The following is a 24,191-nucleotide window of genomic DNA, read 5'->3' on the forward strand; positions in this document are numbered from 1 at the left end:
GGGGAGAAAAGGAAAGGGAACGGATGGCACTGGACAAGGAGTCGGAGAGGAAGAAAGAACCAACAAAGGGGGAGACAAAGGGATAAAGGAATTCGAGTCGACGAAGGAAGTCGGCACATCCAAACAAGTCGGAACGAACGGAAGTCGACACCAACACGAAGGAACCGATGGGTCGACAAGCGCCGAAGTCGCAGCAGTGAGGGAGCTGAAATGGGCCTATTGAGTAGACAAGCCAACCGAGGAGATCGAGGTGTGTAGAACCAAAAGGGTCGCGGTAAACAAGACCGGACCGAACGAGGAGCGCGAGCAAGGTGGAGCAACACCAGAAGGAGCCGGTTAGAAGAATTGGCTACCGGAGACACTAACACCACGATCTGACCTCAAGTTGAGCTTGAGGGGGAGTGTTGAGCGAGCAAGCTCAACCGGATCCGGATCGGCTGAATAAGCCTGAGCTGGATCGGCATCCAGAAGGATGAGCCGGATCGGTATCCGGAAACAACCAAACGAATCAGGAAGACGAATCAGAGAGCCGGATTTGAGTGGGAACCGGAAGCCTAGTAGTATCCTAGACTACTAGGTAATCATTGTCTCATAGTTAGTGTCAGTCACATGTAGGAATATTGAAGTACCTGTCAGTACTTCTATCAATCCTTTATGGACTTGTATAAATAGTGTTGTTTAGCACGTTGTATGTACAGAGTTTTAGAGTTTTTTCAATAGAGTTTATGTTCTGCTCTCTCTCTGTCTCTCCCACGTGTATTCTCTGTGTGTTAAGCTACTCCATTAAACCTTCATCTTATTCTCTGTTGCTATCCGGTTGAGCCAATTCTGTCTAATGCTTCTGCACATTTACATTCACAGATGTCATCATCAATCTTCTTTTCTTCCAGGTTGTTTTGTTCGGGCGGCTCAGCTACTTTCAGTTGTCTTGTTTTCTCTGTGACAGTCGATCCTGCCAAGTCGGTGTCATCAACCCACTGACGACCCTTGTCGAGCCTATTGCACACCCGCGTCACCACAATCCTATCTGCCACAAGCCCGTTTGCTTAGGTATCATCTTCAAGAAGAGTCCCCAATTCTCGTCTATCCTTCATATCCAAAACTTTCAAGAAGTACAAAGTCTTGTCCTCCTCAAGCAGCACTTGGTCCGTGTTGGGGAGACGACTAAACATCTGGTTGAATTCGTCGTACACCCTCGAGGCGCTCATCTTCTTATTTTTCTTCTCTATCCACGTCATCAAGGCATGTCGAGTCATCCTCGACAAATCTTCTATCGCGAACTCCGCTAATATTGCTTTCTCGAACTCGAACCATGTTGTCTTGCCTTCTTGAAGCTCGATGATGCGTCTTTGGATGTTGTTGGTGACCACTCTCTTGAAACTTGCAATTTGACGTGTTTCAAACACATCGCTCTGATTCATCTCCCTTCTACATGCATCAAGGAACTTCGTAATGTTCCTTCCGTCAAATTGATCCTCGAGCTCCATGACACGATTGACAGCCTTCTCCACGCTCGCATTGTTGTCCCAAGATCTCATCATTTGTTTGACGATTAGCATCATCCTTTTGAACTCTCCCGCTTGATTGCTTGAGGGCGCCATCTCCAAGTATCGGTCGATCCTCAACTTGCTCCTTCCTACCGCCTCTTTCACGTCGGGTTCACCACTTAATTATGTCGTGAAAATCCGTCACTATTTGCGGATCGTGAGGCGGAACCGCCGGGGTCCTGGACCGGAAGGATTCGAAGTTTGCACTAGCTTTAATGAGAAAGTATTTAAGATAGATTGAAAGAGAGACAGATTGAGATAAGATAGAACGCTTGACTTTAGATTGAAAGAGATTAAGATTAAACCCTTGACTTTAGATTTGAGGAACAAGATATATCATCAATTGGATAACGAATTTTCTTCTTATTAAATTCTTGATTAATACATAGCCCAAATGGGATAACAAATTTCTTCTTTTTTTATTAATTTCTTGATTAATACATAGCTCCCTTTGATCTTTTTCATCCACTCTTTTATAGATGCCCCCATGCATATGATGCATGTGAGGGTACAAGACATGCATACAATGCATGTGATGCATGTTTGCCATTTGGCGATCATGCATTACATGTGATGCATCATATCCATGTCACTCATTCAAGCTCTAATATGAGAATTTACATGTGAAAGTATAATGATAAAAATATAACTTAAAGACATGGCTTGGCTTTTTCGTTTCACACCGAAATCTTCAAGACACCGTGTGTCACGATCAACCTATCCTATCGACTCGATCGATTTGTCTGTCCGGTCCCGACCGGTCCGATCCGGTCGCGTCCGTCCCCACCGGCTCAATCCGCATCTCGTCTGGTTCCGTCGCCGTCCATCTGTTCCGGTTTTGTCGCCTTCCATCCATTCTAGTTCTGTCGGTGTCCATTCCCGGTCCCGGTTCTATCGTCATCCGTTCCTGGTTCTCGTTCTCCAAAATCATTTTGAACAACTTGGCCAGTCCGGATCCGGTTCCGTCGCCGTCTGTCCGTTCCTAGTTCCGTCGTCGTCCGTCTGTTCCTGGTTCCGTCATTTGTCCGTTCCCGATCCCGGTTCCATCGTCGTTCGTCTTGTTCTGGTTCTCCAAAAACATTTTGAACAACTTGGCCAGTCCGGATCCGGTTCCGTCGCCGTCCGTCTGTTCCCGGTTCCGTCATTTGTCCGTTCCCGGTCCCGGTTCCATCGTCGTTCGTCTTGTTCTGGTTCTCCAAAACCATTTTGAACAACTTGGCCGCATCCATTCGTCCAAGTTATTCAACCCAACCTTTTTGGGCTCCTAACACATAATTGAAATATAAAGAGTTATAGCTCTACTTATATAATATTGATTCCTGATGGCATCCTATCTATGTGGGATATCTCACAGTTTTGTTTTCCTCTTCTTCTTCTCAAACTTCACACTCACATAACTTGACACTAAGTTGTCCATTTCATATGTAGTAAATGCATGAGTTGGGAGACAGGAGGGCTATCGTGTAGGAGGGGGATTGAGGGAAGATCAATTGGCGGAGAAAGATCAATCGTTCATGTGGACTGAGGGCCACATGGACTTGGTTGAGGTGGGGGACATGAGGGATGTCGTATCAGGAGGGGATTGGGGGAAGATCAATTGGTGGAGAAAGATCACTCGCTCCTGTAGACTGAGGGCCACCTAGACTTGGCTGAGGTGGGGGACAGGAGGGCTATTGTGTCGGAGGGGGATCGGGGAAACTCGTGGGACAAGAAGTTAGTGGGCAACCTGATGTGAGGGGGAAGAGGTGGATGCTTGGACGTGGGGGATTGGTACCCCACTTCTCCACCAATATGTGAAATGCACATAAGAGATCAAAACCAGCCTAGTTTGTGTCTTACTTCTTACTCAATTTATAATTGATACAAAGGTACCCATTTGGGTTGGCTTAGCTAAAAAGGGTGTGTTAAAAGGGTGGGTCGGCTTAGGTGCATGCATCCTTAAAAGGGTGTGCGAAAAGGGTGGCACAAAGGAACACATGCACACCACAATATGGAACAATTGTTGGATATTTGAAGTTTGAACCCACAAGCATATTGTTGCAAATCACAAGCTTTACTATCACACATCATATTTATATGTTTGAGTTTTTTGAGTTTTTCGATTTTTTATATGTAACCGTGTGAATAAGCAATCATTTGTGGGGACGAATAGCATTTTCATTTCATTATTTATAAAGTTAATGCTTTCAAAATATACAAAATGGCAATGGGTTTAGCACACAACATCTCAACGGAATGGCATTTTGTTTGTGTGCTAAACCACAACACGACAACGTACATAACCTATATATATAAGGTGCACACAAATTATTTCCTTTAGATTAATGAGTTTATCTATAGACTATTCACAAACTCAAATAATTACACTATATAATGGACATTAAACCTAGGGTTGAGGATTGAAGTTTCAAGTTATTAAAAATCTTGATGATATGGGACTTTACATAACAAATGCATAGGGTTGCACTGTACTAAGTGTATGTAATGATAAAATAATTCAGTAGAGAACATGTGCATGAAATTTTGAGATTCAAACTAAACAAAAGCATGGAGTTGTGGTCAAATATGTGATAGAATTGCTTCAAAGAAACCCCCTTTCGAGGTACCTAAATTTCACAAGTGCGACAATGTAGAAAAGGCATACCATGAATGCAAAGTTGACATTGGATATCTCCATTAATGGGCTAGTGGAACACAAGTAAACCTCACAAAAGAAGATGAGTTACACTTGAAGAGACAAAATAGATGACAATGTTGGGAATTGGGGGAGTATGTATGCTTGTGTGTGGTACAACCATTGATATGACCATAGTTGGGAGTTGGTTGTATGATGTCATTAGTTCGATACACTAATACAATATATTGTTTAAAACAATACATAGTGGTGATATATTCATGAACATGTGAAAATGGAGAGAACAACGGATTATCTAGAGGCATAATTAGAGATGGAAAAGAATATAAATGATGGTCACATTTGGTAAGGATATCAATTAGGCAACGGTGAGTAGAAACTTGATAGCGTCGAACTTGTGGGGACCTGTGAGTAATTAGTTTGGTATTATAATATAAAGCTACGATATGACATGAGAAAGAGGTGTGCACCTAGGGAAGGGGAAGATTTGAACCAATAATGCAACACATGTGAGGCCTTTCCAATTGTTTAAGAAGCAAGGTTTGGTTCATAATCTGTCCGTATATGAGACCTTCCAAATGAAGCTTGATATATATCCACATCAGGTGGTGAATATGGATTCAATAAAGAAGATGATGACTGTGTTAAAAACAAAACATCAGCATCAGCATTAACCTATGACTACGACTTGACAATTAAGGCGATTCATGTTAAGATATTCAATTTCCTTTATTCGAAACCCCTCCGTGTCATTTTGATGTCGTATATATGTACACACATTCCATATACGTTGTCAGTTACGACCAAATATTAAATTCATAATTGAATCTCTACCTTCCTTCATTGCATTATATTTCCCATACTACAAGGCACCCCTTTCGGTCGACATAAATATGTAATTTATAAGCACAACTTGCAAGCAACATCAATCATCGCGACCACTAAGCCACAAAACTAACCATTTTATTACATCAACTAAGCTAACCACTGCCATGTACATTGAGGAAACTTCCATGAAATTGCTTCCTATGGATATAGGGAACCTAATCAACATTTTCCTATCCAATATAATTTTATTTTATGTCATTATAATGCCCTACAATTACAATATACTATTCATAGTTTTATAGCACGTGTTCAAAATTTATTCCATGAGTCATGACAAACCTTATGTTCTAGTCAAAGTCAATAATGTTTGCTCACTCATATTCTATAATAGTATCCCACTCATGTACATAAGACCCTACCTATGTTCACAAAAGCTACATGCATTAAATTATTTAGCACCCAATGGTTATATGTGTAGGTCATCATTGTGAATTGTTTCATGTCAATATAGAAATATCTCATTATAATTTTACTTGCATATGATGCTACTTTCAATGTCCATTCATATCCATGAAAATGCATAAGATCCGTCATCACAAAGATTTTGGAGTCAATTTATTTTTTGGACTTGTCTCAAACACCTAGTATCAGCTCTTTAGAGTCAAAGATCCGTGAGACATTACTATGGTGCAATTTTCAATTCAGTTCTTTAGAGGCCAATGAGCTAGATTTGTATCTTGATTGCAATATTTTGCATCAAATTCATTTGCATGTATCATTCTTTCACTCATTCCATGTTTGATGCCTTTGAAAACATTCATGTGAAAAAGAATGTCATTAATGTACATGAGTAAAAGAGAAAGACACAAATGGTTGTCTTATATAACATGCACTCAACATGAAATATGGGATAATATATAGTCTAAGGCCAATGAGAATGTTACAACATGCATGCACATCGCATTATATTGCCTCAAAATGATTTATTCACCACGGGTCTTAAAATATTCTCTCTTTAAATATGTCTCACATTCCATCATGGAGTAAAAGATTATTTATTAATTGGGGCATAACCCCCCACTGTAGTGGTAATCGTCAAGTGATTAAAGAATATCCAATGTCACTAAATTTGATTGTTGTGTCACTTATGGGGCACACCCTAATCAAAACCTTGGCAAGCTCGAGCAACTTATGAATCCTACCTTGTCTTGTTTGATTCCCGCTCCTTTGGTTGTAGTTATGGTTTGGCATTTCATGAAATCAATGTTATTAATTTTATTTATGCGACTTCTCATTTGGCATGTTTTTAGTTTGCAACCTTCAAGACTAATGTTGGTTTCGTTTGCATGTGTTATTGGGTTCATAAGTTCACTTATATTGTCATCGAGGTCTGTGGATATGTTGGCACACCGTAATCGTGTTCTTTAATGCCCATTCCTTTTATTGGCCATGTCATCTTTGGTGCTAGACATTAATTTCCCTAGCTTCAAGTTTTCGTCTCATTTGTTTGCTTTTCTGCATCTACCCATCTATGCGGTTGCACTTCATCTAGTCGAAGAGTTGCACATTTATCTCTTCTCATGTTTTAGCCTCCCCCATTGCATATGTTGTGGTATGTCACGACACTTGGTTATGACACAAGCATTTTGTTAGTGGTGGGTTGTCATACCACACTTTATGATCCCATGCAAGTTTACACTTGGTTTTTGTGACCCTTTCACATAAAAAACACTTTAAGATTGCTCATAAATCTAGCAAGACTCTAAAAGATTGAAATAACACATCAAAACTCAAGATCCAAATAAAACAATGCAACTTTTAATGAAGGAACAAGTAGGTCAAATCAAAATATCTAATATATGGATGTCCATAGAAGGAGTTGTCTGTCTTGGACATGTGATGGTGGATGATATGCTGATATTTGAACATCTCGCCCTCGATGCTTGCTTGAAGATATGCATTAAGTTCATGAGTTGATATGTTGTTCATGGGTGGGAGTCTTACTTGAATCTAGGTTTTTGCATGTGAACCTCTTCCTCAACCCCTCCTTGGAGGAAGGCATTCTTCACATCCATTTGATGGAGGTGACACTCGTTCTTGATAGCAAGCACTTGTATAGCTTGCACAATGATCATCTTTCCCATGAGATCAAAGATTTCATCATAGGTGTGTCATGGTGGTTCACATAACCCTTTGAGAAAAGGTAGGCTTTTGTAAGAATTGACGAAGTCATCAAAGTTGTACTTTACATTGTAGACCCATTGACAACTGATTGACTTCTTGTGTGGAGACAAGATGAGGTTCCAAGTCTCGATGTCATAGAGATATTACACCTCTTCATCTATTGGTTTCTCCATAAGGGGATCACAAAGAGTCTTCAATGGATATTTCTAGCTTAGGGACAACAACTACTTTAATCATGAGAGTGTATGTGGTCGGGCATAGCCAAAAAGTGGGACCAAATTCTTCTCATAAGTGGATCATCATAGGTTTTCTTTGTGCCTTTCATAAGTTTTTCTATGTGCCAAGTGTCCTTAACGAATAGACATAATGAACTAACTCAGCTCAATAAATGGAAATGAGCTACAAGCCTCGATGGAGGACATTGTCATGACGTGGCATGTGAAGTATTGGAAAATGCCTAGAGTTGGGTTTATGATAGGTTAGGGTTATGGACAAACAAGTAACAAGGATGAGTTAGATTTTGACATAAATTATATAAACTAAAATAGATAGCTCGATTATCTAGAGTTAACACTAGAGCAATAAGGATGAGGATTTGAAACTGTTTGGGCAATGGAAAGGGAAAACAATGGTTTGCGAAACAAGGATGAGGAATGCATTCGAGTGATAGGGGACATGTGGAGATCTTGCAAGAAGTTACTATTTTTGGCAAGGGTACATTTGAAACCTACAGAAGGAGAAGGGAGCTTAGTGTTTGAGATCGGCATTTTGAGAGAGACGCCCATGCTTTGCCAATGAAAGGACTATTGCAAGATAGCAAAACATGAGGGCATGTACAAGACAAAGGTAACGTAGCCATTGATTGTAGGGTGGTACACCAAAACTCAAGGATCTCCTGCCAACACTTGAAAAAATACCTTGGCTTTTTTAAATCTTATTCACCAAAATCCTATTCTAGGCACCCCCATGGAACAGGGTTGAGGATTTTATCCTCTATTGTATCTTGTTTTAGCCCTCTAATGATTATTGTGAACTATTGCAAGTTTTTCCTCGTCAAATATATGTATTTTAAAATATCTTATTGTGATTGTGCAAACATTGCTGAACGAGGATCATCATAAATCTTCAAGATTAGAGATTGATTTCACTACACCGATTTACTGGAAAATTTGTAAAAATTGGAAAGCGAGGCGTTCGAATCTAAACAATGTACAAACCAACAACTAAAAGATTTCATGGAATCACAACAATATTTTTGGAACGCGAATCTAAACTTTGGATGGAAATTTACAAGTGAAAGAAAATCGATTGAGCATGGGAGTCAAGCCTGCAACATTGACCATGAAAACTCGGTTCCCCGTCAACCAAAAGATGTTTGTGAAGAAGAATTCAAAGAAAACTTGTGAACACAAGATCATGTATGAACATGTTTCCCTACCTTCCCTGAAGGCCCAAACCTACATCGACCTACATTGATAGCAATTCTGTTGCTCGTGGGCAAATACTCTTGCGTGGGGGGTTCCACAAAGGTTTTGCACCCTCGTGGATTCAATCCACAAAGAGACACCTCTACTATTCGCCCACAAGCAACGAAATTATTTTCAATGTAGGTCGATTGCCACTTGACAACAAACTTGTGGTCACATGACCTACTAACATCACCTCTACATCAACCATTCCCCCGTTTCACACGCCTTCCCCCCTTAAGCCAACACCTACGGGCCACAAGTGAAGGGAAACGTGACATTTCCCTAATTACCCTTCCTAACACACTAATATACACACTCAAATGCATTTACTTCAACAAAACACATACATTTTCAAGTACATATGCATACACTTACACTTATATATACTCATACCCATACACACATCCATAGACATTCATATACCCATGTACATATACATAAAATATTGTATACACATACACATTAATACATACATATCTTCACATATTTGCAAAAATAGAGATACAATTTCAAGCACATACACATAAACATTAATTCAAACATAATACATATACATATATAAACATGTCCATACTTATACAAGTAATCATATGCATACATTTGATTGTGTGTGTGTGATGTAATGTATGTATGTATGTATGTATGTATGTATGTATGTATGTATGTTACACGTATGTATGTATGTATGTATGTATGTTACACGTATGTATGTATGTTACACGTATGTATGTATGTATGTATGTATGTATGTATGTATGTATGTATGTATGTATGTATGTATGTTACACGTATGTATGTATGTATGTATGTATGTATGTTACACGTATGTATGCATGTATGTATGTATGTATGTATGTATGTATGTATGTATGTATGTATGTATGTATGTATGTATGTATGTACTTGCCCATATATGTGTACATATATACATACATACATACATACACACATATATACAAATATACAAATACATATACACTTACACATACAAACACACATTGCATTTATGCATACATACATTTTAACACATATCCGCACACATATACAAGACAATTACATAAGTAATATTGTATGCTTATTCTTTTATTTTTAAAAGAAGATATCATGTCATTAGTGTGAACATTTTACAAGATTTTAAACTCTATGTGATCAGTGGGGGAAACAACCATTTCAGAGGTTGAAAATGCCAATAAGGAGTGTCGTAATTGGATGTCATGAATGAAGTAGTTGTCTGGACGATAGGAAACTCATGCCGATGAGCAATTTTAGCCTCAAAATCTCCAACTATACCATCCCATTGACCCTTCTAAGTATGAACTATGTCTAACCAAATATTTGAAACCAATTCAGTTGGTGATGTTTTCAGTTGATGGAAAACGAGAGAGCACCGAGGCTTCCATATGTGATATACAGTTGTACTATTCAGTATCTCCCATATTGGTTGGACTTCCTTCTGTATTCCTGAAAATTGTAATGACAACAATGGTAATGCATGAACACTTCCAGATTTAGTGTAAAATCCATGGTCCATAGAGTCGGCATCATAATGGAATGCATCATGGACAAGTAATGTCCAAACCACCATGCCCCGAGTGAAAACCAATGGGGGAAAATAGTTAGCAAAAATTCTAAGGAGACATTGCCACATCAGTTGAGACTCAATGCATTCCCAAAACAATGTTTTTGAGTTTCCATTTGTAAATGGCATCGAGCACAACCAGAAGATACGCTCATCTTATGCAACCATGTGCTAACCGGTAAGGCTCGATGTACAAGTAACCATTGTACATGCAATATTTGGTCTAGTTGTTTTCTTGCTCATAAGATAACCCAGAAGTTTGCAAGGAATTGGAGAGTAATACCTTGTTGATTCCAATATTGAAATGCCACCAGTAACACATCCCGTGTATCTAAAAGCACATGTCTTCCCAACTGTACAAAATATTGGAAGAAATTTAACTTGTTACCCGTAAAAGGATTTGTCCACTAATAATCAATTGGGTCCCAATCTAATCTAAATACTGGTTTCTTGGCCAACACACACAACTTCCAATGTGCCCTTATATCCTCTATTAGTGGATCAATATACCATTTACGATCAGCATATCCGATGACCCTTATCTTGTGTTCAATAGCGCAATAGTAATCTATCACCATTTCCCCCAACTGAGACAATTGATTTGTTTCATCCACCTCAAAAAACCGGTAGGTCTTATACTCAGAATACCCCTTAACATCAAGAGTACTTCCAATCTTGAAAAACCCCAACCCATGTATGGTTAGAGTTATTGGGTGGTATGGGGAGTCTACTCATAGCTTCCTGAATTTGCTGACACATTATTTGACCTCCATGCATATTACCTAGGATTTCCTTTTGCTCTTCTCATGAACACGATAAAAATTCTTGCCAGGTCCTAACTGATTTCATAGGACCTTCCGTCATTTTTCCCCATGATAACCATTGTCTAGAACCCAACTAAACCATATGATGTTGTAAACAACAGGTTCCAAACTATCCTTTGTCTGAGATACTCAAGATAATGTTTGGGGTTGGGTTTATTCCGAAGCAAACCATGTAATACTTGTTTCCATGCTGAAAATAGTCTCCTAATAAATTTGTCTTCCCATCTATTGGTTGAAGGTACTTAGAAATTTCCCCTAAATATCCAATTTACATTCTTCGACCAGGAGCCACCTAGGTGAGGAGAGCAATCTGAACAACGGTCAAGTAATAATACTTTCCACATCTCTCTCCCCAAAGTAAATCCTCTAATGAGCATCTTACTTAACAATGCTCTTGATTGGTCTACTAGGTCAATAATACCGAATCCTCCTTTAGAACGAGGTAAGGTAATATGATTATTCTTAAACTCACATACATAATGAAATACTCGTATACTTTCACTAGTACATAGAGTCACACTTAGATACATAATCAAAGTTCATCAAGCATGTCCGAGGGAAATTACAAACCATTACAACCAACAACTATGAGGGTCTTGGAGTCATCAACTTGATCCAATCCCATCTTCCTTAGTTAAAGCCCTAGGCGGTCACGCTCATATTTCACACACGTGTGCAAGTAACATCGTGAAAATGCTTCCTTTCCATTAGATCTTAGCAATTTGATCATGATTGTGGAGCATTCTGAAATACTATGGTTTATGATCGTTGTCTTCTTTGGGACACTCATCAAGCTAGAAGTTAGGCCACCAACATGGTCATGTAGTGTTTGTCTTGGCTTATGTTCTCAATCATTATGGAATACATCACGATGTTTATTTGTCAAATTTCATGATACATTGGTATAGAATATCTTTCCAAATAGTAGGGTTGTGGCACATGTTCAAGTCAATGGCCCACAAAGATGCACATAGTTGGTTAAGGACGAAGCTTGGTTCATACTTCATAAGAGACTTTCATATATGTAATGTATCCAAAGACTTTGTAGCATGAAAGACCTAAATTCCATCCAAAAAAGTGTTTATGGGGAGTCACGTTGTGTAATACCACAATTAAGCAACAATTCATAATGTAGAACACCATGGCTCACACAATCCCCCACATCCCCCAATTTAAGCATGGAATGCTCTTTCTTGATCATGAGCATGACACTTCTTTGATATGATGATTCTTTAGCTTTGCTATTTTTTTGTTGAGGCATGTACTAATGCATGAGTTGTCTACATGTTCCCACTCTTTGTTGGCATGATGTAAATTCATCAAAGATACTCTCTAGAGCTATCAAATAGAAGACATCAAATCTTTTGGTCAATATATTTCTTCAAAAAACTTCACTCTTTACAAACATTAAGTGAACTCGTGTGTGCTAAGAGTGATTTTCAATGAAGATGACATAATATCTAAATCCACTTAGTGTAATGGTGTGCGTATGCCCCCCCATATATCTAAATGGACGACGTCTAGGAGTCCATTACTCACATTCCAATCCTTTGGAAATGAGTGTTAATTTTGCACACACCACTCACCCTATTTGCTTTGAAGCTCATGAGTCAACTCACAACTCCTCGTCTTTGCATTGTGTTCTTAACTTTTGCAAGTTGATATGACTAATCTATTTGTGCCATATTTTGATGTCAAATGTGTTTCCCCCCATTGGCATGCATCACAAATTTTACCATGTTGCCTTCAAGTATGAACATCTACCCTCTCTTCTTCAACAAGTGACACTGGCCTTTCTCGATGAAGCATATGTGACTATTGAATTTAAGTTGCATGCCTTGCTCCACTACATTGTATGGTGGAAACAAGTTCTGTATAATAATGGGAAGATGCAAGTAGTTCTTGATGCACTTCCTTATTTTTGTCATCATTGCTAAATGGGACATCTTGGATGTGGAAAATAGGGTGCTTGGTGTCATCACATGTGTCCACGTAGTTGGGTTGCTTGGGTCTTCACAAGTTGTGAAACCATTTGTAGTTACTTGTCAGATTTCTTAGATGCACCCAAGTTGACAAACCATACATTATCTACCACACTAGTGTTTGTTGTTGTAGAGTTTGCTTTATTGCTCATCACAAACATTCCTCCCACAATCTTGATGGTCAAAGTTGGTGCAGCAGTTAGTGAGTTGTTGGCCATTGGCAACATTACTCTTTTTCTTGCAACAGTTCGCATCAATATGATGAGTCTTGCCACAACACTAGCATTTTGTTTTGCTTTGTCAATTTGAGTTGTTTTTTGAAATTCTCCCTTTTATTTTTCTCGTCCACTCATGCTTTTGTTTTCATGTCGAGGTTTGGAATCCATGTTTTGTGAATATCATTCTCTACTGCTTAATCATTCTTCTTCCACAACTAACTTGTCGTTTGAATCTGAATAGAGCACTAGGCTTTTAAAGGTCATAATTTTCATGTGAACATGGTTTTCTTCAACTAACAATGTTGATTAGAAGTTAAAGAGAGACGACAATGTTTCTCTAGAGACAATAGTGAGAAGTTATTGAGGCATATCTCCACCATCTATTTCTCACGGACTTGCACGTTGATGGAGGCAAGAGAATCACACAAACAATTGATTTTGAGAGTGTAGTTAAAGAACAATGACGATGTTTCTCTAGAGATGATACCAATTGTCAATGGAATGAGCTCTTATGAAGCATCTCGTCATCGACTTGGTCATTGACGGAGGCAAGAGAATCACATAAAGATTTGGTTTTGAGGGAATAATTTACATATTCCTTTTGTTGGATGTCAACCACAATATCCTTGTCCTAAGTACATATTATATCTCCATAATGCAAATTTACTTTAGTTAAGCTTCCACTTGCAAGAGAGATATTGCATTTGTGTGTTCATCATCAATGGTGGTTTCATTTTATTTTCTTGCACATTTCTTCACAATGACGAACAACAATAGAACTTTTCCATGCATGAGCAATGTAGGCACACTACAATCGTAGTGATCGACCACGTTGATGTGTATAAGACAGTCCTTCGACAAATTGATCACTTCAAGAATAACACACAAGAAACGAAGAGGCTACCTCAATGAATATCCTTCATGCTCTCATACCATGTTAGTGTATATGTATGCGTGGATGTACATTTAGTATGTACGAGATTTTTATCCAATGTTTCGTTGGTCTTTTATCTCTTTTGTACGCACTAAAGTTCATGATTGTAAAAAGGGAAAAGTACCAGGATACCCCTAGAAGTTCGTCTATTTACCAGAATGCCCCTAGAAGTTCCAAATTTACCAAACTACCCCAATGTCCCAAAAATTACACTTTATAAAGTAATTATACACTCAAATCTACAAGCCCTATTTACCAAAGATGGAAGAAATGGACCCGAACTAGCCTTATTTACCAAAGATTTGAGTGTATAATTACTTTATAAAGTGTAATTTTTTGGACATAGGGGTAGTTTGGTAAATTTGGAACTTCCAGGGGCATTGTGGTAAATAGACAAACTTCCGGGGGTATCCTGGTACTTTTCCCTTGTAAAAATCAATTGTCGAAGTCAATGAACTTATATAAAGCCCAAATTTGCAAAAACTAGAAAGGAGTCATACATATTTATATAAGCTTCGTTGTTATGACAATAGCTCCAACGAATCGAGTTTCTAAGTTCGTCACATCAATGTTATATCGTTCACCTACTACGAATAAAGCTAAAGTTAAAAACTTGTTCAATATGAACAAGTCGACGACAGTTCTGGATTATAAAGGTTGTCACTATTCTTTGTTTTGAATATTTAGAAAACATCTATAGATCAGTCCAATGCATCACTATTAATTATTGAATCACAATATTTTGATGAAGGTATACATGCACACCCAAGTAAGGAAAATTATTGTCACAATAGGTGTTTTAATGTACAAACATCATGTTTCTTTTTGAAGTAATGTTATTGCAACATGGTCAAACGTATTTAACTCGATGACAACTTTTCGTGACAAATGATGATCAAGTGGTAATGAAAAGGAGAAATGTTTGGGCTTTAATGGATGCTTTAACAAGAGCATTCCGGTTGTATGAAAAGCTATTCTCATAAATTTGAACTCGGGGGAAGCATATGCTTAACATCAACTCTAACCCACTTTAGACCATGCCTTCGGTTATCATCATATATAGCAACGCCTCAAAATTTTTATGGAAATCAATGCTTTCAAACCTGGACAAAATAACATTACCTTGGTGATTCGATTAACGACATTTCTTGTGACAAAACAAAAGGGGAAAAAGGCCATTTATATCATTTATCCTCGAACAACGTATTTCATCTATTTGGGGGACTGTTTCAAATAAAACAACATGATTTTTCGGCATAATATATTTGATCACACATGTGATATTGTGTAAATGCATATCACCATAGAACTAGATGTTCACGGAAAGATCGTCTTCAATTACATGGAGTAAAAGCTAAGGGACTTCTTCGTAAGAGACAACCCTTTTAATACTTGATTGGGGAACTCACGGTCGAAATATAAAATGGGTTTAAATCAGGAAGGTTCTTTTGTGGCCACAAAATCTATTTTTAAGGACTTGTGGCCACCTTACCTAAATTGTAAGGCTTATTAAAATGCATCTCATGGATGGTGAAGATATTATTCATGAGTTTCAAAGTAGGCCATGAATTTTATCCTTACTTTTTTGGAAAAAAATAAAAATAAAAATAAATTATCCTTACGATGTTGGGTACAAACTTGAAGAAAGTTTGAAAAAGTGCTCATACCAAGGGTTGTTCAAGGGTAATGACCTCTTTTTACTAGGCAATCTTTTTCTTTTACGCCCGGAATGCTTTTGCTCAATGGCCGACAGCCAATTGGTGGCTTTCTCATTGATAACACCACCAATACATTACATACGAGTGTAAAGTCTAAGATAAAATCTATTTGCTTCATTTGTTACAACTATCGGGAAAATGATGTTGTCACTTTGTGATTCTTGTGGTATTCTTTGAAACGATCCCCCCCCCCCTTCCTCTAGTGGTCACATATTACTATTTCCTTGACTTCTTTTTCTTTCTACTTTATTATCGATGTGCAAATTTTGAGTCCCAATAACCAATTGCTCAACCCCATGGACCTCGTGAGCCTTTCTCAAAAAACAATACATATCGAGTTCCCAATCTCCTAGTGGTCCAAGTGATGAATTGTGCTCCTTTCCATGCCTTAGGGATAGTCACTTTTGAATGGGATTGTAGCTGGTCAAAGACTGTGCTTGGGGTTTCACATCCTTTATTTCTTTTCTTTCTTGCTTTTCATCGATGGGAGACATGTGCAACGAAGTGGGTGAACATGTCCCTTTCTCCCACGGGCGCAATGAAATTGAGGAGTGGTTTATTCAATGTTCCGATATTACGTGTCCATGAACTTTAGGGAGGTATGCCAACCATTCATAGTTGTGTTATTCCGAGTTTCAACATATATTATATATTATATTTATATAAGTGTGTAAGATAGAAATCCTTATAAGGCCTTTGTATTTAACTTTGATACCTTATTATTTGCTCCACCATCCGTATTCTAATATATTTTGCCAAAACAATGTCTATCCACTACAGTATGTCATGGAAACAAGATATGTCAAAGATAACATAAAGACTAAGAATATAAAAACGCATGGAAATGGAACCAAGATCCCATCAAAGAAAGACAATACTCATCACTTTTCTTTTGCACAGAAACAAAGTAGATGGTGTTGTATGGACAATTGAAATCTAAGGATGCCTATTCCATTTCCATACATGAAAGCAACATGTGGACACAGTCACACATACCATGTGTGACTTTGCACACAATATTCCAATTTATACCCCACCTCTTTCGATTTGTCACCATGTAGAGAATGTACGAAAACTCTATCCCTTGTATGAACTCATCCAAGTTTTATAGCATCCGACTTTTATAGGCTGCCAACCTAAGGATCTAGATCTATGTAATTTCGATGAGTAGAAAAAGGGTGTTCCTACATTTTTTTTGTTGAACAAAAATGCACAGGTGGCAAGGAGTGGAAATATTGCCCAAGTAAGTTACCCTTTGTAACCCATTAGTATTGAAATGGTGCAGTACTCTAGTTCAAATGTAATATATTGAGTACAAGTTGTTTTAAGCAATGGGTTCTTTCTCTCGTGTACTCTTACAATAAAGAGCTAGCGTCAATATATGCGCAGAAAGTGCGGGCTTGAAGTAAAAAACACAATGCTTGCGTAGATGCACTTCTAAGCAAATCAATCAAACATATTGCAAGCAATGTTGTTTTGTGTACCTCTTACATTATTCCATCCATTTAGTAGATGTTTATTTGTCAAATAGCATGAATTTGATTGTGTTAATGGATCACTATATACCTTGGGTTCATTCATAAAGTGATGGTAATTGATGGATGGCAAGTTATGTCGAAATGTCCATGAGCACTTCCCAATGCATCACAAAATTCATTCACATGTGGATAAGACAAATGTGGCAACCTAACCCATAATGGCCATGTGAACTTGACACCATTCTCACCTTCCTTTGTCATGGAACTACCTGCACTCTCCACTGAAAATGCTTGAACTTGAGCATCAAAAGATGAATGAGCAAAACAAACGATAACCACAAACACATGTCACGAAAGCACAAACTTGAACCAAAGAATTATTACTAGCCTTGATACAATAGCCAAGGAAACTACAAACACGTGTCACGAAAGCTACAAACTTGAACGAAAGAATTACTACTAGCCTTGACACAACAACCAAGATACTTCGCTACTTGATGATGTGGTTTGAGAGGCATATGTTTTTGGATGATGTTGGCATGCCACAATATCATTGTTGTCTACAAGTTGAAAATCGGACAGGAAAGTCAAGCAAGCCCAAAATGTGTGCAATATAGCAAGTCCAAAGAGCTTCTTGGGGAAGAGGGGAGAGCACAAAATGTGAGTTCTTGGGGAAGAGGGGAGAGCACAAAATGCGAGTTCTTGGGGAAGAGGAGAGAGCACAAAATGCGAGTTTAGTGAAGTGTGAACAACAAAAGGAAGCTCGTCTCAATGAGTCACTGCATGGGCGGGCAGCCGTGCATCCCAGCCACCACCGGTGGTGGTGGTGGGACTGGAGCCTCTTACATGCAAATCGTGTTACTACAAACATATAAAAACACACACATACATACAATAGTACATACATACATACATACAATAGTACATACATACATACATACATACATACAATAGTACATACACACATACATACATACATACATACATAACATACATATATGTATACATAGATGGATGGATTGGATGGAGGGGCGAATTCCGGTAAATGTCTAGCGTGGAGGAGATGATATGTATGTATGTATGTCACACAATGGGGACGAAAGAGAGAGAGAGAGACAGAGACAGAGACAGAGGGGGGTAGGTCTAGAGAGAGAGAGAGAGAGAGAGTATTGCGAGTTTCTAGAAAGGGCGATTCTAGAGAGAGAGAGAGAGAGAGAGAGAGAGAGAGCATTGCATTGAATTTAGAGAGCGCGAGTCGACGGTGGTTGGGCCGGTTTAGGGGTTTATTTAGCTTCTCGGTTTGTTTATTTTAATTTTTTAGGGTTGCTTTTTTTTTAGCTGCTGCTGCTGCTTCTTCTTCTTTCTTTTCATTTTTTTTGTTTAGGGTTCCTTTTTAAGGAAAAGCGAAGAAGAAAAAAAAAACAGAAGGAAAAGAAGAGAAGAGAAAGGGCGGGTCGCGGTCATTGCCACGCGTGGGGGGAGGGGGGGGGGGTCTCCGGTCAAAAGTGGATATTTGACCAGGAAAGGGTCGGTTTTGTCGTGACGCGCCCAACACAGCTCAGCTGACGTGGCAAGCCACGTAGGCTCGCGGCCCTGGCGGTCTTCGGTCGTCGCCTGCCTTTTTCTTTTTTTTTCTCTCGTTTTGGAACCGCGCCTGCTTCCACCCACCCTCTCTCGTGAATAAATAATAAAAATATAAATAAATAAATAAATAAAACAGAAAAACAAATATATCTATATGTATATATTTTTTCTCCCTCTCCTTTTTATCGATATCTCTCTCTCTCTCTCTCTCTCTCTTCTCTCTCTTCTTTCTCTCTCTCTCTCTCTTCTCTCTGTACTGTTCGTCTTCTTCTTGTTCTGTTCCTTCTTCTTCTTTCCTCTGTTTTTGTTCAAAATGGCTCCCCTCCTTCTGTTCAAGAAGGTCTCCATAGCTTCCTTATCATAATACATACACACAGTCCCTCTCATCTCCACAAGCTCTGACTTCTCTTCCTTTCTTCTTATTCTTCTCTTTTGACCTATCCTTGCTTAATACTATCTATCTGCAATCAATCACTCCCATCTCGCCATAGCCAAAGAGCTTTTGATCATCCCATCTGATCTCTCTCTCTCTCTCTCTCTCTCGTATTTCTCTTCAAACCTTCCGATCATATCCCCCCCTAATCATTCACCTGAAGCACCGCCATAGCCAATTCCATCATCGTCTCCAACATCACCACCATCAGCATTGCGGCCATAGCCACGACCTCAAAGCTCCACATCTACAACCAGACCTTCCTTTATTTTTTATCTTGCTCTTTCTGTTTCTCAAGGTTCAGAGAATGCCCGCTCCTCGACCCCTCTCCCCACTAAACCTAAACATCCAAATCCCTCTCCATTTCCGATGCCCTATTTCTCTGGAGCTCATGAAAGACCCCGTCATTCTCTGCACGGGTCAGACCTACGACCGATCAAGCATCGAGAAATGGGTCGCCAGCGGCAACACCACCTGCCCCGTGACTATGCAGAAGCTCGACGATTTCATTACCTTCATCCCTAACCACACCCTGCGCCGTCTCATTCAAGAATGGTGCGTCGCAAATCGATCAAGAGGAGTCGAGAGAATCCCTACCCCGAAGCAACCTGCAGATCTGAACACCATCCGAGCTTTCATGGCGGAGCTTGCCCCCACTTGTGGTAACGGTGATGATGAGAGCGAGGTTGGGAGGAGGATCTCTGCATTGCGGAGCTTAAGGAACCTCGCTAAAGAAGGCGAGAAAAACCGAGCTTTGATGGTGGAAGCTGGTGTGGTACCGGCAGTTCTCGCTGCAGTGTTTGATGACATCAAAGAAGAAGAAGAAGAAGAAACAGGAGAAATAAATACAGAAGAAGAAGAAGAAGAAGAAGAAGAAGATACGGAAGGAGATACAGAAGAAGAAACCGAAACAGAAACAGAAACCGAAACCGAAACAGAAGGAAGCTGCAGCAGCAGCGATGGAGATGGAGATCTTGACAGTATACTGTATAAACTAGATCTGAAAAAGATTAACAAGAAGAAGAAGAAGAAGAAGGGAGGGAGATCAGCGAAGACGACGCCGCCTATGATTTGTGGATCTGTGGCGGAAGAAGCCTTAGCTACCATCGTTACGCTGCCGATTCGAGACACAGAAAGGTGTGATGCCGCGAGGCCGAGGCGGCTGCGATTCCTGTCAGAAGTCCTGAGGAGGGGCAGGAGCATGGAGGCGAGGGTGAACGCGGCGTCACTGATCGAGATGATGAGCGACTCGAGGGAGCATCAGGAGATGCGGGTGAAGCTGGCGATGACAGAGGGAGTGATGGAAGGTCTGGTGGAGCTTCTGCGGCAAGGGGCCACGGGGGGAGATCCAGGGAACAACAACAACAGTGAAGAGGCGATGGCGATGAAGAAGACGACGAAGGCGAAGGCGAAATCGGCGAAGGCGGCTATGGCGTCGACCTCGTCGTCGAGGTGTGTGAAGGTCGCCATTAAAGCTCTGTTCTCGCTGTGTCTGAGGAGGCAAGGGAAGGAGAGGGCGGTGGAGGCGGGGGCGCCGGAGGCTTTGATCGAGAGGCTGCCGGAGACTGTGGCGGATCGGGGGGATGCAGAGAGGGCTCTGGGGGCGATCGAGCTCCTGTGCACCACAGAGGGGGGAGTTATGGCGGTGGCCGGCCACGCCATGTCTGTGCAGGTCCTGGTCCGCCTCATCCTCAAGGTCTCCGGCAGGGCCACTGAATTCGCCACCGGATCCTTACTCGCCATCTGCAGCTTCTCTGAGAGATTGCAGAGAGAAGCTGTGCGCGCAGGCATCGTCAAGGAGCTCCTCCTGTTGATGCAGAGCGATTGTACCCACCGCGCCAAGACCAAAGCCATGAACCTGCTCAAGCTCCTCCGTGGCTCCTATGATCAATCCGTCATGCCTGAATATGGACGCACTGATGTTGTTCCTTTCTGATTTCTCCCTCCCCCTCCCCCTCCCTTACCTTACCTTACCTTCTCTTCCTCTCTCCCTTTTTAATTCATCAGGACCAAAAAAAAAACGAAGAAGCTTTCGTTGCCATCGCCATCGCCATCGCCATACATTCCTCCTGTTTTCTTCAGGAAGGAAAATATGCTTTTGCTTCACCACGAAAGCTCCTCCACTTGCCAAATGATTCCTTTGGATTGCGAGACTTTGAATTAGGCGATTCATATGTTGTCCATAGCTTAGGTGGATCTTTTTCCTCCCTCTTCTTATCCACCAGAGGCATTGACACTGCAATTGTCGGTCTGGTCTGGTCTGGTCTGTCGACATAGCCATAGCTTCGTATGCAGCAGAGAAATGGCGAGAGCACAGCAGTACAAGTCCTGCATCTTCAATAATGTCGGAAGCGTCCTTCACAGAAAGGCCAGATCCTGCTGCTTCTTTTGCTGTACTGCAGAAAATAGCCAAAATCAGATCGTTACAGCTGGATCTCTGAGTTCTTCTGCGCAGGGAATATGGCGTCACAATTAGCACAGGTTCCATCTAATTTCTCTTCTTGTTCTTCATCAGAAATAACTTCAATGGCCATAGCTTCCATGGCATGTTCTACACCGTTACTAGTGACCACAACCCTGCCTTTTAACATCAGAAGCTTCAATGGCCATCGCCATAAGTTGTTGCTTCTTCTTTATCCTGTGCACTGGAAATATAGACATAGCTTCCGCTCTTCTATCGCCATAAAATCATTGGCCCTAAACCTCTGGAGAGATCGTAACTATAAACAGACAAAAAAGAGTAAAAGATGTAAATCTGAACCAAAGATCAATCTTTACCAGAAAGATCGGAGAATTCTCCCCCTAGCCAAGAGCAGTTACAGTGACATCCTATCTATATAGTCTTTTCGCCATAGCCATCTCTGCAGACTTCTATCTGTGCATCCAGAACTGATCAGAATCCGGTTCTATGTTGGCCATGTCCATCGCTGCTAACCTCTACATTCTATCCCTGCGATTTGAAAGAAAACCTAATTTCTTCCTGTGTAATGTCGTCTTCTTCCTCATCATTCCCTTTGCTTTGTACTTTCCCGTGTATATACATATGTTCAAAAATCTGTTTCATCAACAAAAAGGCCCTAATTTTGTTTCGTTCCTTCGGAAGAAACCCTGATTGTTATTTACTTTTTGTTCTATCAGTCCATCAGAATGTTATGTTTTTCCTTACACGCAGGAAAACGGAACCCTAATTGTTAGGTTTCGTGTCTATTCAAGTAAGATTACAACGCCCCGCAAGTCTGTTTTCCTTCCTACGTGCAATCAAGGAGACGGAACCCTAATTCTGTGTAATATTAGCCCTAATTGCATTCGGCAGGGGATACGAAAACAAAACCCTAAATCGATGTCTGCTTCTGCTTCTCCTCCTCCTTCCATTTGCTCGTGTTATTCATGAACGGATTGAAGAAGAGGAAGAGTCTATTTTTCTGTTTCTTTTCTTAAGGTCCAAGGTTCAAATCCTAATGGGAAACCTGTGCATTCATCTTCCTTTTTCAGTGTTAATTAATTGTATTGTAAGTGTTGCTTAAACATTAGGTTCCAAGGGAAATTGGACCTAATGTTTGTCACTTGGATGAATTTGTGTCTCGCGTGGACGAGTTGTGCAATTTGGCCTGTAGTGGTGAACAAATGGCTGAATCCACTCGGCCAATTCATGCATTCAGGCATTACACGTATGTTTGTTCAATCGCATGAGATAAAGCCATGCTCGAGTAATCCCCACTCTTCTTTTATGATTCTCAAGCACCCCAGAAGAAGTTTGTTGATTTGGTATAAATAAAGGTTTGGGGTTCGATCACTCTTTTGAGACTTGGTCGATCACATGTGTTCGAGAGAGTATCGAACACTCGACTCCATGAATGTGGGGCTACTTGGTTAGCAGTGATGTTGAATGACAGAAGGTTTGAATTTTGAGTCATGATAGAGTGAGTCCTTCCAACATTTTCTAACATACTCCCATCAACATGAATGTTGGATGAGTTACCCTTCCAACGCCATCACAATGACCTTTGTTGATCTATCATGTCCACATATCATTGATCAAGTAGGATGAGGTGATGGGTGACAATCAAGAGTGCAATCTTTGAGTCAATGTGGCGACCATTGTTGATTTACCACGTCAACATATCACCGAGCAATAGGATGATGTGATGGGTGATAATCAAGTGTGCAATCTTGAGCATTGACTGCAACATATCAAAACCTTCTTAGGACCCCAACATATGGTTGTGCTTGCAAGATGAGTTACCCCTCCAATATCAACATATCAACGATTATTCACTTACCATGAAAGCCATTAACGAATGGTAGGATTTGATGACACTTTAAATGTCTCCACAATGACAGTCAAGATTGCAATCTTGAACACCAATTAAGAAATGTCAAAACCTTATGCTACGAACCTAGATTTACTTATGCACATAGGTTGGTTGCACCTCTTTGCTCATTTACCATGTCAATGTATCACCAAACCATAGGATGAGGCACAAAATAAAATTGTCCACAATGACAATCAAGATAGCTAAATCATTTAATGAAGAACACGAAAACAATAATCACAAGACCAATAGGAAGAATTAACGAGGGACAAGAGCAACTTGGTAACAAGCCATACGATGAGGCATAGAGTAAATTTGTCCACAATGATAATCAAGATAGCTAGATAATTTATGGAAGAACATCAAAACAATAATCATATGACCAATTGGAAGAATTAACGAGGGACAGGAGCAACTTGATAACACTTTTCTTATGCTAACACTTCGTATGTAGAAGTAGGCATT

The 24,191-nt window shown here is 40.0% G+C and overlaps 1 protein-coding gene across 1 annotated transcript; it reads left to right on the top strand.

Moving 5' to 3' along the window:
• The first annotated feature begins 19,339 nt into the window (after positions 1 to 19,339).
• On the top strand, positions 19,340 to 22,503 carry LOC147859136 (U-box domain-containing protein 26-like). The gene has a single exon (XM_087325752.1). The coding sequence runs from the start codon at positions 19,721 to 19,723 to the stop codon at positions 21,347 to 21,349; it is 1,629 nt and encodes a 542-aa protein (XP_087181878.1). The 5' UTR covers positions 19,340 to 19,720; the 3' UTR covers positions 21,350 to 22,503.
• The last annotated feature ends 1,688 nt before the right edge of the window (positions 22,504 to 24,191 follow it).

The sequence above is a fragment of the Azolla caroliniana genome, unplaced genomic scaffold (assembly GCF_043228905.1).
Source record: "Azolla caroliniana isolate FFs.n. ecotype wild unplaced genomic scaffold, voAzoCaro1.0.p SCAF_10, whole genome shotgun sequence".
In the NCBI taxonomy this organism is placed as follows: Eukaryota; Viridiplantae; Streptophyta; class Polypodiopsida; order Salviniales; family Salviniaceae; genus Azolla; species Azolla caroliniana.